The sequence below is a fragment of the Lipotes vexillifer genome, unplaced genomic scaffold (genome assembly GCF_000442215.2).
Source record: "Lipotes vexillifer unplaced genomic scaffold, Lipotes_vexillifer_v1.1 scaffold844, whole genome shotgun sequence".
Classification (NCBI taxonomy): Eukaryota; Metazoa; Chordata; class Mammalia; order Artiodactyla; family Lipotidae; genus Lipotes; species Lipotes vexillifer.
In genome coordinates, this window is record NW_006782254.1 from 285787 (window position 1) to 301696 (window position 15910).

The following is a 15910-nucleotide window of genomic DNA, read 5'->3' on the forward strand; positions in this document are numbered from 1 at the left end:
ATTACTATTGTATAGAAGTGCAAGTGATTTTTGTGTGTATCCTGCAACTTTGCTGGATTCATTTATTAGCTCTAACAGATAGGGTTTTTTTTTGTTTTTTGTTGGAATCTTCAGGGTTTTCTACATATAAGATCATACAGTCTGCAAATAGATTATTTTACTTCTTCCTTTTCAATTCGAATGCGTTTTATTTATTTATTTATTTATTTATTTATTTTTTGCCTAATTGCTCTGCCTAAAACTTCCAGTACTGTGTTCAGTAGAAGTTGTGTAAGTGGGCATCCCTATCTTGTTCCTGGTCTTAAAAGATTTCAGTCTCTCACCATTGAGTATGATGTTCACTGTAGGTTTTTTATATATGGCTTTTATTAAGTTGAGGTAACTTCCTTTCCTTCTATTCCCAGTTTGTTGAATGTTTTTGCCATGAAAGGGTGTTGAGTTTTGTCAAGTGCTTTTTCTGCATTAAATAAGATGATCATGTGGTTTTTTCCCCTTCATTCTGTTAATGTGGTATATTACATTGATTTTTAATATACCATGGTATGTTAAACCATCCTTGCATTCCAGGAATACATCCCACTTGGTCATGATTTATAATTCTTTTATTATGCTGCTGAATTTAGTTTGGCTGTGTATTGCTGACGATTTTTGAATCTCTGTTCATAACAAGTATTAATCTCTAGTTTCCTTTTCTTGTAACATCTTTGGCTTTGATATCAGGGTAATGCTGGCCTCATAGAATGAGTTAGGAAGTGTTCCCGCTCCAGTTGTTTGTTTGTTTAATACATATTTATTTATTTATTTTGGCTGTGTCAGGTCTTAGTTGCGGCACGTGAGATCTTCTTTGTGGCATGTTTAGTTGCGGCATGTGGACTCTTAGTTGTGACATGAGGACTTCTTAGTTGTGGCATGTGAACTCTTAGTTGCAGCATGCATGTGGGATCTAGTTCCCTGACCAGGGTCGAACCTGGGCCCTCTGCATTGGGAGCATGGAGCCTTACCCACTGGACCACCAGGGAAGTCCCTCCAGTTGTTAAACTTTGAAAAGGATTGGCATTATTCTTCCTTAGGTACTTGGTAGAATTTACTAGTGAACCCATCAGACTAGGGCTTTTCTTTGTTGGGAAATTTTTGATTATTGATCCAATTTCCTATTTAAGTTTTCTGTGCTTCATGATTTAATCTTGTTAGGTCTTGTGTATCTAGAAATTTGCCCATTTCATCTGGATTATTCAGTTTATTGGGGTGTAATTGTTCATAATACTCATAATTCTGTTTTTTTTTTCTGTTGAATTGAATGTTTCTGTCCTCATTTTCATTTCAGGTTTTAGTATTTTGAGTCCTTTCTTTTTTTCTTAGTCTCTGTTTTTTTCCTAGTCCATTCATTTGTCAATTTTATTGATCTGTTCAAAGAACCAACTTTTGGCTTCATCAGTTTTCTTACTATTTTTCTATTCTCTGTTTTGTTGCTTTAATAATTATTATTTCTACCCTTCTGCCAGCTTTGGGTTTAGTTTGTTTGATCCATTTATATTTGAAGTAATTACTGATTAGGAGTGACTTTGGTCATTTTGCTCTTTGGTTTCTATATGCTTTATAGCTTTTTTGTCCCTCATTTCCTACATACTGTTTTCTTTGTTCAACTGACTTTTTTTTTCTTTTTTTTGATGGTTTAAACATCTCTGGCATTTCCTTTTTTGTATATTCCATAGCTGTTTTCTTTGTGGTTACCATGGGGGTTATATTTAACATACTAAAGTTAAAACACTCTAATTTGAATTTCTACCAGGTTAATTTCAATTAAATACAAGAACTCTGTTCCTTTACATCTCTGTCCCCACCCCTTTTAATTGATGATGTTCCCAAATTACATCATTATACATTGTCTGCCCCAAAGCACAGAATAATAATTCTTTTTAATGTAGTCATCTCTTAAGTTATGTAGAAAACAAAATTTGGAGTTATAAACCAAAGTTATAATAACACTAGCTTTTAGATTAATAATTGTTTTTTAAAAGACATATTAGTTTCTTAAATCATGTAAAAAACAAAAAAGTGTAGTTACAGACCATTTAAAAAATATCTCTAGCTTTTGTAATTGCCCATGTATTTACCTTTATTGAGATTTTATTTCTTCATATGGCTTCTTGTTACTGTCTGGTGTTCCTTCATTTCACCCTGCAGGACTTCCTTGAGCATTTTTCATTGGGCAAGTTTAGTAGTAATGAATTTCCTCAGCTTTTCTTTATATGGAAATGTCTTGGCTTCATCCTCACTTTTGAAGCACATTTTTACTGGGTATAGGATTCTTGGTTGACAATTTTTTTCTTTTAACACTTTGAACATACCAGCCTACTGTCTTCTGGCTTCTAAAGTTTCTGATGAGAAATCTGCAGAAAATCTTATTGAGGATCCTTCGTATGTGATGATTTGCTTCTCTCTTGCTGCTTCTAAGATTCTTTGTCTTTGGCCTTTGAAAGTTTGATTATAATGTGTCTTACTGTGAGTCTTCTTGAGTTCATCTTGCTTGGAGTTCCTTGAGTTTCTTGGATGTTTATATTCATGTCTTTCATCAAATTTGGGAAGTTTGCAGCCATATTTTTCCAAATATTCTCTGCTACTTTAACTCTCTTCCTCTAAGACTCCTGCAGTGTGTATGTTGATCTGCTTAATGGTATCCCACAGGTTCCTTAGGCTCTGTTCCCTTGTTTTCAGTCTTTTTGATTGCTGTTCCTCTAACACAATTTCCATTGTCCTATCTGCAAGTTTGTTGATTCATTTGCCTTGAATCCCTCTAGGGAATTTTTATTTCAGTTATTGTACTTTTCAGCTCCAGAATTCTTTTGATTCCTTGTAGGTTTTTTACCTCTGTTGAGTTTTCTCTTTCGTTCTTTTTCTTGACTTTATCTACATTTTCCTTTAGTTCTTTGAATATCTTTAAGGTAGTTGTTTTGAAGTCTTGCTTGAGTAGAGCTGCTGTCAGTTCTTTTACAGGGACAGTGTCTTTTTTTTTAATTAATTAAATTTTATTTTATTTTTTGCTGCATTGGGTCTTTGTTGCTGTGTGCGGGCTTTCTCTAGTTGCGGCGAGTGGGAGCTATTCTTTGTTGCAGTGTGCGTGCTTCTCATTGTGGTGGCTTCTTGTTGTGGAGCACAGGCTCTAGGCTTGTGGGCTTCAGTAGTTGTAGCATGTGGGCTCAGTAGTTGTGGCTCGTGGGCTCTAGAGCGCAGGCTCAGTAGTTGTGGCACATGGACTTATTTGCTCCACAGCATGTGGGATCTTCCCGGACCAGGGATCGAACCAGTGTCCCCTGCATTGGCAGGTGGATTCTTAACCACTGCGCCACCAGGGAAGCCCCAGGGACTGTGTCCTTTGATTTTTCTTCTTTTTCCTTTTGAATGGACTATGCTTTCCTATTTTTTAATATGCTTTATGATTTGTTTTTGTTGTTGAAAACTGGACATTTGAAACTAATAATATGGCAACTCTGGAAATCAGGTTTTTTTCCTTTCCTGGGGTTTGATGCTTTTGTTATTGTTTTTTATTTTGGGTCTGTGTTGAGGATCAGCCTGCAGTATAAACTTTAAGGTCTTTTTAGGTCTCTTTTGAGCCTTTTCCTGAGCATGTGCAGTCACTTTGGAATTTCCTTTGTATATGCAGTTGTTTTGAATGTCATAGTCATTAATGTCTCCTAAAAGGGGAAAAAGAAAACAAGGGGCAGCCCTTTAAATCCCCTGGAAGTCACTTTAGCTGTGGGAGAGGGGCTTTGAACAGTTGGTGGGGTGGGAGTGCAACAACAGTGGCTGCTCACCTCTTTGTACCTGTTATCAGAAGCAGCAAGCAGTGATCAGAGCACGGATCCCTGATATTTGGAGGGCAGGGTCCATTTTCCCCACATGGGCTCTCACAAGCTAAGTGCAAGGGAGCTCTAGGAGCATGTGCTGGTGGCTGGGGGGTGGGTTGGGGCATGGACAGCTGTTATTGTGGTAAGAGCTGAAATTTATGGAATTAAACCACAATTTACTGTCCAGACTTTCTCTAGAAGTTGCAAGCATGGATATAAACGCCTTTGTTTACCTTTTTTTTCCCCTTATTTCTTAAAAATGCTTGTCCACTGTTATATTGCTTTGTGTGTTGCTTGTTAAGTCTGATGACAATCTAATTCTCTAATTTGTTTGATCTTTTTATGTGAAGACCCTGAAGATTTTTTCTTTATCTTTAAATTTAATCCTTATATTGTGCTATGTCTCAGACTTGATCTGGGTCAGTTTTCCCAGGTAGCTGGTGGATTATTTCAGTGTATTGATTTAGGTCTTTTTTTTATTTCTGGAAAGTTTTTCTTGGTAGTAGTTTTAAATATTAGTTCATTTCTTCCCCAGGAACTGCAAGTATATGTGTGTTGGATCTTCTTTATTTTTTTCTATATAAGCACTCAATCTTAGATTCCTTTTTACTTCTTCTTTCTTAAAATTTCATTCTCTTTATTTCTTGCATTTCTTCTCCTTACTAAATATTTATTCAACTCTACTCTTCCTTGGGTACTTTGTAACTTATTTGTTTGATATGATTTTGTCTTTTCCCTGAGTTTAATCATCCCTTGTTTCATCTTTCTGTTGAAGGTATTTTTTCACATCCTAACATGCTGCTTAAGAAGATTTAATTCAGTTTAAAGTGCTGTGTTACAATTTTCTTCTGATTTGTTGTTGGTTTATGGGAAGAATTTTTCTCAGCTGAAATGTGTAGATTTGCTTTTTAAAAATTTTTTTACAGTAGCTTTTTATGGAATTGGTTTGAATCTTTTTATTTATTGGCATTTAATTGACAGGGTTCCTAATTCAAAAGCACTTTTCTGTCGATTTAATGATGTGATGTTTCTTCAATGGGTGATGCGACTACTGGTCATGGTGGAGTGGAGAAGAGGTTGTTTTTCTTCTTTTCACTTTGTAGGATCCTGAATTTTACCCCTTTATTTTCTTCTTTTCTTCACCACCCAGGAATGCTGAAAACTGCGTAATATCTAGTTTTATCTACATTCTTTGTTGATTTGATGGTTTGGATCAGGAGGATACCATTATCCTCCAGACCCAAAGTCTATATATAGACTTTCTGAAATTATTACTTCAGTGGTAGCAAGGAAGAATTATATTAATATTAATTAATTAATTATATAACTGGTTAACTCCTTTTTCATCTTAGTTATTTTACGTGGTCTTTTCCCTGTCTTTTATTGTCTAATTCATTCTATATGAGTACTTAGAAGATGTGCATTCATGGTTATTTATTGGTTGTTTAAGAATTTCCATGCTAGCTAGTATTCAATTGCGGTCTCAACTATAATATAGTTGTAGGGAGATGGTATTTGAATCTGGCCCCACCACTTAACTAGTTTGTTACATTTAACAATGTACATCACCTCTCTGGACCCACCATGTAGAAATGAGGTTGAGAAGAACTTTTACCTACTAGAATTATGATTGAATGAGATCAAGATTGTAAAGCTCTTAAAACATTTAAGTGAAAATCTGTTGTTTCAAACACTGGACACGCTCTAAAAGCCTGTGCTTGAAGGTGAATGGTGAGACCTATTGGTAACATCCTTGTTTTCCAGGTTGCCGGAGGAGCCAATATGAGTCAGATTTCAGAAGCACTGAGCCGATACAGGAATAGGTCATGTTTTATGAAGGAAGCCCTCTACAGGCTCTTCGCAGAGACATTTTCAACACAAGTAGCCATGCCTGCTATTTTAAAGGTAACTGCACCTCAGAAATGTAGTTTTTATTACTACTTATTGTTTGGTTCAATTAAAGTTGTTCATCAGACACAATGAATATGGTTAACTTATATGCCTTATTCTATTGTGAGGCAAAGTGCCCTCACAGGTAGAGGAGAATGGTGTTAGGCTTAAACTGCTAGAACATCTCTTGTTTTGAGCATCTGAATCAATTTGAATCATTCAAATTTTTGAATTTGGTCTGAGCAGGGGATTCTAGAAGCATTGCACTATTTTGTCTAAAGCAGGACTTGATCTTTAAACATGAATTCACTTTGCCTAAACATTGTTTTACTTGTTTACTCTTTAAAATCTAAGATATGGTTTTCTGAAAGAAAACAACAGTATCCCCAATAAGAACGGAACAAAATAACAATAATTGAAGGTAACCAAGTCTACCGTTTAAAGTTATTTTGTGAATAAAGTAAAATTACCAGTATCAATTGGGCCAACTTTGCTTTGGTTTATGGAAGAATGAATTTATTTTAAATGTAATTGGAAGTCTTAAGTGGTTTGGGAAGGAAAACTGCAATTATTTAAAATTAAATGTAACAAAAATGAAGAGTCTTAAAGTCACCTTGTTTTTATCATTTGTAATTTTTTGTAGTTCCATAAAACTAGGACTATTTCTGTACCATGGGAGATTAGATTTATTCATAACTTAAAAATGGTACCGTATAAAGGAAAAAACTGTGGATCTTTGTTTCCCATCTGTAAGGAGGAGGTTGAATTAGATGTTCATCTAAAAGTCCTTTTCATATCTAAGACTGTGTGATTTTTTATTTTGAAAATCATGTTTATTTTACTTCATTCATACATGTTTATATTGTCGATGATGGCAATCCAGAGAAATCCTAAGAGCAGTTTAGCGATATAGAAAAAAGACATTTTCCATAGGAGAAGTGTATCCCAGGTCTGAGTTCATGTAGGTGTCAAAGTAAGGGGCTCTGGTCTCTTAACAGTTCATAAAATCATGGTTCATGCGTGTATCAGCAGACTGGTCTCTGAGGTGGGTAAGGATGATTATCCCTATTCGATAGACAAAGCAGACCACGTTGTCCCTGCATTTTAGAGCAGGTATGGTCTAAGCTTAGTATAACACCTTCATTTTACATTTGTTTCTAGGTCTTACGCAGTCTCTTTTCTAGTTGCCTTTCTAATGTTAGGGGTTTTTTTTGTTGTTTGTGGCTGCGTTGCATGGCTTGTGGGATCCCAGATCCCCGACCAGGGATTGAACCCGGTCACAGCAGTGAAAGCACCAAATCCTAACCACTGGGCCACCAGGGAACTCCCAAATATTAGGTTTTACCACTTTTCACATTATTTCAAATTCAGATTTCTTCCCCTTCTCTTGGTGGACTCATCCCATCTTTTTGTCCACTTTATGTTTTTTCTTATCACATTTCCCTTCCCTAGTAATTCCTCTCCATTCCACCCCTACCTCCATCTCCTATCCAGATCCCATCTGAGACCCTGCCTAAATGCGCTCTCTGAATGAAGTCTTTGACTTCCATACCAGAAATGATTGTTCCCTGCATAACCACCTTAGGCAGCACTTTATTTACACCTCTTTTTTGGTGCTTTTTTTGTTTCATGTTTTGACCTCCCTTACAATGTTATTTGTTAACATACCTTATTTCTTTCATAAGGCTTTATGCTCAGGAGTAGGGTATAAGTGATTGATGTTGTGTCCCCTGTAGTGCTTATCATAATGTCTTGGGTGGATTGAGGCTCAGTAAATGACTGTGAAGTCACAGATGATGAAACAGAGGTCCAGAGAAAGGAGGTGAGTTACCTAAAGTCACACAGCTAGTTAATGGCTACGTTTGGATTGAAAGGTATTGCTGGTGCCCTAAAAAATAAATGCCGAGGAAGGGGAAAATCTGTTACTTTTTGTCCCAATAAGCAAATATTTTTGACAACTAACACAAAAATAAGACTGTGTGAAGAATGCTAATGTTGTCACATGCCACTAAAAACAAGTTCATCTTCAGCTTGTGGCTATAGGAATGAGGAATCATCCATTGGATTTGCCAGTGCAGTTCACAGCCAGTGCTTGTGCCCTCAACTTAACACGCCAGGACCTGGCCAGGGGGATGCCTGTTCGTCTGTTGTCAGAGGTTACCTGTCTACTTTTCAGGGCTCTGAAAAATTTCCCCCATTACCAGCAGGTAATTTGGTTTGAATATCTGACTGCTTCTTACTTGAGGACAAATATATGAAAAATATTTTTTATTTAGTTCTGATTTTTCATCCTGAGAGAGAGAGAAAGAGGGAGGAAGGGAGGGAGAGAGAGAAATAGGTAAGGAATTCATGTTTGTTATAGAAAAAATAAGAAATATAAATAAGTAATAGAGTTTAAAAATTTTAAATTGATCAGAAACCAATTACCTAGAAACATCTACTATTAACACTTTAGCACATCCTATAGGCTTAACATCATGTGTGAAATTAAACTGAATTGAATCATAGGTCTAAATATAAAAGGTAAATTAAAGGTCTAAATAATATAAAAGCTAAAACCATAAAACTTCTAGAAGAAAACATGATGTCAGAGTAGGCAAAGTTTTCTTAGGATACAAAAAGCATACATCATAAAAGAAAAATAACAAATTGGAATTCATCAAAGTTAGAAGCTTCTGCTCAAACACACACAGACATTAAAAAATGAAAAGGTAATCCAGGGCTGGGGAAAATGTTCATTTTATGTATATGACAGAGGACTTTTATCCAGAATGTGAAGAACTGTTTGCCTTGTAACACAAGACAAACAAACCAATTTTTTAAGAAGGCAAAAGATTTGAACAGATACTTCACCAAAGAAGAAAGGCAGATGGTAAATGAGCACATGAAAAGATGCTCAGTATCTTTAGCCATCAGGGAAATGCAAATTAAATGCACATTTGGATACCACTGCACACCTAGATACCACTACACAGCCCCTAGATTGATTGAAATAAAAAAACTGACAATACCAAGCGTTGACAAGAGTGTAGAGAAACTGAAATTCTCATATATTGATGTTAAGAAGATAAAATGATAAAACCACCAGTTTGACAGTCTGGTAATTTCTTTGAAAGTTAGACATGAAAGTCCTCTTTCATGCTACATAGTCATTTTACTCCTAGAGAAATGAAATCATATAACCATATAACGACTTATACACAAATGCTCATAATATTTTTACTCATAATCCCCCCCAGACTGAAAACTTAATGTCCAACGGCAGGTGAGTAGATAAACAAATTGTGATGTATTCATATAAGGAAATACTACTTGGTGACACAAAGGAATAAAGTACTGATACATATACAACATGGATGAATCTCAAAAACGTTATATGCTGAGCAAAATAAGCCAGACACAAAAGAGTAGATACCATATGATTTTACTTATGTGAAATCTTAGTAAAGGCTAATCTGTAACGACAGTATAATTTTCTGGGGCTGGAATTTTCAGGGTTGGGATTGAGTGGAAGGGGGCACAGTGGAACTCTTTGGGGTGATGGAAATATTTTTTATGTTGCTTGTGGTGGTGGTGGGTGGTATTATTACACATCTTTATAAATTTGTCAAATCTAATTGAAGTGTATACTTAAAATGGGAATCGATTTATTAAAAATACAACAAGGAAGGTGGTCTTTCCTTGTTTAAAAAAACAATCTGTATTTCCACTTTCTCTTGAAAAGTTGGATGATCCTTCTCAATTCAGTCTTAATTCCTGCATGGCAGTCATCAGTTGGAGCTGAGTAGCAACTGCCCCTATAGAAGGGTATGAATTCTCCAGTTTGCCGTAATTCCTACCACTGCCCTATTGTTTCGTACTCTGCTTTCTTCACTTGTTTATGTTACTGCCTAGTTCCTGCTGGCATTTCAGGTTTGCTATCCCTGCCTCATACACTGCTGTCATGGCAGTGCATGTCACTGGCCTACTCATGGCCTTTCAAAGAGGTGTTATATTTTTCTATTCCTAAAGCTTTCCTAGAAGGCCTTTTCTCTTTCTTTCCTATCTTTAAAGGCATAGTTCATTCCCTACCAATCATAGGTAGAAAGTAGAAGCTCTATCACAGAATTAGTTATGAGATCTGGTAAAGGCATTTATCATTCAGTAGATGGGCCAGACTTCCGGTAATTGATTTGGACTGACACACAGGCAGGCAACTCTCCACATAGATCCTTCTAGGGTTCAGGGAGAAGGGAGACTGCCTCTTTGCCAAAAAAGGGAAAGATTGTTCTTTAGGCAAAGGTGAATGTTACAGAGTTTAATAGTAAGATTAAATGAAGAACTTGGAGAGGACCAGGTACACAACGAGCTCTCAATAAGAAAAGCTTATTAGTAGCACCTTCCAAATGTTTAATTAGAACCTTTATTTAGAATGAGTATACATTTGCTCAGAATTACTTTTCTTTATTCCGTTAAGTTACAGAAGAATTGCCTTCTCTCCTTAACCAATTCCAGGATTCTTGTGGATGTTCCATTTGACAGGCAAGTATAAAATTGGATTATCTGATTTTGGAGTGTTGACCAGTGTTACTCTGAGCATTGTTGGCTTTTGGTTGTTAGCCTAGCAAGGGTCTGATTAAGGCTGGGATAAAGTGTTTGGGGAGAATGTTCTGTTGAGATTTTTGCACAGAGGTGTTCGGAAGTACTATACTTGCAAGTGTTGTCTCCCAAAGTGTGATTCCAGTTTAGGGCAGTGGGTGGTAAGAACATGGGTGCCAGAGAGTAAAACATCGAATCAAGTTCTAGCCCGTTCATTATCTTTGTGCGTAAGTTTCCTCATTTGTAAAATAGTGTCTCTTATGAGGATTAGATATGATGTTTGTAAGGTACTTATCACAGTGCCTAGCATAAGAGTGCAGACTGTTCTAAATATTAACCATTCTTTTTGTTATTATTTTATTGATAATGCTTTTTTCTAAAAGAAAAACAAAAAACACAAAACATCATTGTAGACTCCAGAGGGGTTCCTCTTGAGGCCATTGTAATCTCTCAGATTCATGAGTTCCAAAACAGCAATAATAGTTGCCATTAATAATAGTTGCTGCCAACAGGAAAATTAGCCACAGTCTGATATGAACAAAGCCCATGATTTATGCATGCAAGGTTGTAGGCTAAGCCATTCTCAAATCTAATTAAAGTGTGTACTTAACATGAGAGTTGACTTTTAAAAGTACAGTAGGGAAGGTGGTCTTCTTCATTAAAAAAAAAAAATCTGTATTTTCACTTTCTTTTGACAAGTTGGAAGCTCTTTTTCAACTAGCCTTCATTCCTGTATAGCAGTCATCTGTTGGAGCTGAGTAAAAGCCGTGAATAAAGGGCCATGAATTCTGTCTAGCTAAGTGATTTGTTTCCTGTGGCATTTTAGCACTGTCTGCAATTCAGATTATAAATTACTACCTCTTGGGAACTTATTTCCTTTTTCAGACCCATCATAGTTGAAACTGCTAAAAATAAGTCTTTTTTAGGTCTGTCAATCTTTGAATCTTGTGCATTTTGCTCACGTTTTTTTTCGCCATGCCTCGTGGCTTGTGGGATCTTAGTTCCTGACAAGGGATCGAACCTGGGCTCTTGGCAGTGAAAATGCATAGTCCTAACCACTGGACTGCTGTGCAATTCCCACTCACATTCTTTTTTGCATGCTCTCCTTTTCCTCTTCTGATTTTCTCTTCTTTTTGCCAAATGCTCTTTGCTTTCATAGCTGAGGCTTTACAAGTCCAAGACTATTTTTGTTAAACAAGATTTGTTGGGGAGGCTAACTGATTTCTTCACTTCTCATGTACAGTTTCACAAACTTTATTGTGAGAAAAATACTGTTTTTTAGGTTTGATGCTGCCAAATTTGTTATGAGATGGCTCTGTAAGCATGAAAACCCCAAGATGCAAACAATGGCAGTGAGCATAACCTCTATTCTAGCCCTGCAGGTATGTGATCGCTAAATGCAAAATTTCCCTCTCCATAGTCTTGGTGGAGCTTTGATGGAGGTCTAACATTTCACTTTCGGCTTTTTGTTTGTTTATAGCTCTCACCTGAGCAAACTGCACAACTTAAAGAAGAGCTCTTCATGGCAGTTAAGGTAGGTTAATTGTCACTTTTATAACTTTTTTTTCAGTAAAAGTAATTTGTGAACATAGTTTAAAAAAGTAAATCATTTTAAAAAGCTTATAAAATGAAAAATCTGTAAGACCTGCCACCCAGAAGAAACTATTCTGTACTCATATAGCTATTTCTTCTCCATATCTCTAAATAAAATGCTTATAATTGTGGTTTCAGTCTGTCATACAGAGTGAAGTAAGTCAGAAAGAGAAAAACAAATATCGTATATTAAAGCATATATGTGGAATCTAGAAAAATGGTACAGATGGACCTATTTCCAGGGCAGGAATAGAGACGCAGACATAGAACAGATATGTGGACATGAGGTCTAGAAAAATGGTACAGATGGACCTATTTCCAGGGCAGGAATAGAGACGCAGACATAGAGAACAGATATGTGGACATGAGGGGATGGGGAGGGTGGGACGAATTGGGAGATTAGGATTGACATAAATACACTACCATGTGTAAAATAGATAGCTAGTGGGAACCTGCTGTATAGCACAGGGAGCTGTCAGGTTGGTGCTCTGTGATGACCTAGCTGGGTGGGATGGCTGAGGGGGGGCGGTGTGGGAGGGAGGTCCAAGAGGGAGGGGATATATGTATACATATAGCTGATTCACTTCGTTGTACAGCAGAAACTAACAAAATTGTAAAGCAACTAAACTCCAGTTAGAAAAAAAGAGAGAGAAAAAAAAAGATTTATCAGTTTTAGATGTTATCTTGTGATTCTGCTGGTGTGGTAAATAAGAATTTGGCTCTCCCATATATCTCTACAAATTACCTCCTTTCCCAACCCCCAATAAATTTGTATTACAAGTTTTAATAAATCAGTGTCTACATTATGATTATGCTAACATTGATCATGAAAAAATGTACATCATTGTTTTATTTTGTACTTCTCTTATTCTGAGGTGAGGCTTGAGCCTTTTTTTTTGGAAGAGTCATTTATAATTTCTGTGAATTGTCTGTTCATGGTCTTTAGTTTTTCTTTAGGGTTGCTGGCTTTTTTCTAATTTATAGGATTCCTTTATGTTTATAGGATGCATGTAATTTTTCCCCAGTTGGCTGTTAGTCTGTTTTTGCTTTATTTATGGCATGATTTGGTACACAATAATTTTTAAAAAATTTTTATATTGTTGAATTTTTTCTTTTTTTTTTAAAGGAGAAATTTTTGTCATTGGTTTTTAAAAAAATATTTACTTATGTATTTTGGCTACAAAGGGTCTTAGTTGCGGCACATTGGATCTTTGTGTGGCACGTGGACTTCTTAGTTGCGACGTGCATGCAGGATCTAGTTCCCTGACCAGGGATCGAACCCAGGCCCCCTGCATTGGGAGCGTGGAGTCTTAGCCACTGGACCACCAGGAAAGTCCCCAGATGCTGGCTTTAGGTTGGAACAGAAAGGAAGGCAGAGTACACCGATGCAAGGGCAAGCAGGTTGTTAGATTTTGTTAGGAAGAATAGCTATGGTTCCCAGTGAAAACTTAGATGAATTGATCAAATGAGAGGAACAAGAAGATGGCAGTTAAAGTTTGGGGAGTGAGAATTATGAAATAGTAGTCTTTGGAGTGAATTCATTGAGAAATATAGTAGGATTGCCAGTACGGTTGAATGCCCTTTTGAAATTTTGAGGCAGATATTAAGAGTGAGACTCGAGCACAGTCTTTTTCAATATTCAGATTTTGGAGGTGGGGCATGAAGTAGGGTTTAACTAAGGTAGGAGTTTTGCCAAGGTGATGTGGTGGAAGAACACTGAAGTTACTGGGAATGCTAACAGTAATAGATAGAGGTAGAGAGAGATATTGATATGGAGAGCAAGTGCTTAAAGTAACACGGAGGGAAGTGTAGCCCTGTAGTTCTTGGAGAAACCATTTTAGTTAGTGGTACCAAAAGTTCAGGCTTTAACGTGGATGGATCTAGAGACTGTCATACAGAGTGAAGTAAGTCAGAAATAGAAAAATAAATATCGTATATTAAAGCATATATGTGGAACCTAGAAAAATGGCACAGATGAACCGGTTTGCAGGTCAGAAATTGAGACACAGATGTAGAGAACAAACGTATGGACACCAAGGGGGCAAAGTGGTGGGGGGTGGTGGTGGGGGTGTGATGAATTGGGCGATTGGGATTGACATGTATACACTGATGTGTATAAAATGGGTGACAATAAGAACCTGCTGTATAAAAAAATAAAATTAAATTAAAAAATTAAAAAAAAGGTTCAGGCTTCAGATTAAAACAAACTAGGTTCAGCCACTAGCTAGCCATAGCCCTTAGGTAATTTACTTATCTCCTCTGCGCCTCAGATTCTTTATCTGAAAAACTGGCGTTGGACATGGGAGTAATATTTTGCAGTTATTTTGAGTATTATTAAGATAAAATATGTAAAGCAGCTAACCATGGGCCTGACCACAGCTGTCATTGCTTTCCAGGTCAGCCTCACTTTCTGCTCCCTCCCTTGCTGCCACTCACCCTATTGGCTGTCTAGGTGATTGCTACCAGCGTGCTGTGCTCTCATATTCTTCTTTTGGCTCTAACAGCTTTATTTTCCTGAATTCTCTTGATGTGTTCTCTCCTGATTGGGTAAAATATTTGAGATGGTCTCATTCCTCCTGAAAACAGACATAATCTGGTTTGTTTAGCGTTGTTATATTTTTTTTTTTTTTTTCTTGCGTTATGCGGGCCTCTCACTGTTGTGGCCTCTCCCATTTGCGGAGCACAGGCTCCGGACGCGCAGGCTCAGCGGCCATGGCCCACGGGCCCAGCCGCTCCGCGGCACGCGGGATCCTCCCGAAACGGGGCACGAACCCGCGCCTCCCGCATCGGCAGGCGGACCCTCAAGCACTGCGCCACCAGGGAAGCCCAAGCGTTGTTATATTTTATGTATCTTTTCATTAGCTGGTTAAGTGGAAATGGCTGTCTTTTTCCTTTCACATGACAGTCTAGTATGTTTGAAAGAAACCATGAATACTGGCTTAACTTTTGTCTAGAAGAATTCTGATTTGAAATGATATATTGGAATCTCTGTTAAATAAGTCAGTGGTTTCTTCAAGCTATTAGGACATATTATACTACAAACAAGTGTTATCCTGTAGCCATACTGACCTGCTCAGTGGTGTAGAACAGCAAACTTTTTTTTGGCCTGGAATATCTGCCCCCCTCCCCTTTTTATGTCCTCATTCCTTGCTTAGCTGCCTTGTCCTTTTTTTCTTTTGGTCTCTTTTACATATTACCTTTGTATGGAGTCTTCCCTCTCCCACCTTTTCTAAAGAAAATTCTTAGGCTTTTATGTGTTTTCTTCAGAGCATTTACCAAAACTAAAAATTATTTTATTTAGTTGAGATAAACTGTTTTTTTAAATCTGTCACTCTTATCTGAATATGTGCCTGACTTCCAAAAGGTGTTGACTAAACATTCTCAATATGTGAATAATGGAATAGCTGATATGTACTTGATTATGAGGTTTATTAACAAGCACCAAGAACTAGATTATTAAAGCTTGATAAACTTTAATATTTTTTCCTCACAAAAACCCTAAAAAATAGGTGTAAGTCATTTTATAGAGAGAAAGTGGGTCACAAGGCTATTAAGTGGTAGAACTTGGGGTTAGAACCAAGGTTTGGTTCTAAAGCTTTTCTTAACCATTGCTTTCCTTATACTGGAATTGAGTCAGTCACTAGGGCATCTTACTCCCTGTCTCTTTGTTTTTTAGGAACTTCTAGCAATAGTAAAACAAAAGACTACTGAGAATTTAGATGATGTCACCTTCTTGTTTACTTTGAAAGCACTTTGGAATCTCACAGATGAATCTCCAGCTGCCTGCAAGCACGTTATTGAAAATCAAGGATTGGCGATCTTCATCCAAGTCTTGGAGGTGGGAAGACAGGATTGAGTTTATGTGTAAAGTCCTTTCCAAAAATATTTATTTATTTATTTAATTTATTTATTTTGGCTGCTCCTGGTCTTAGTTGTGGCATGCAGACTTCTTAGTTGCAGCATGCAGGCTCTTAGTTGCGGAATGAGGGCTTCTTAGTTGTGGC

The 15910-nt window shown here is 37.0% G+C and overlaps 1 protein-coding gene across 1 annotated transcript in view; it reads left to right on the plus strand.

Annotated features, from left to right (window-relative positions):
- Window positions 1-15910, plus strand: part of ZYG11A (zyg-11 family member A, cell cycle regulator) — a 62652-nt gene that overhangs the window by 33807 nt on the left and 12935 nt on the right. The window contains 6 exon segments of the mRNA XM_007455050.1: window positions 5610-5750; window positions 7766-7942; window positions 10192-10256; window positions 11596-11695; window positions 11794-11847; window positions 15583-15744. Of these exon segments, the coding sequence (XP_007455112.1) occupies window positions 5610-5750; window positions 7766-7942; window positions 10192-10256; window positions 11596-11695; window positions 11794-11847; window positions 15583-15744 (699 nt within the window).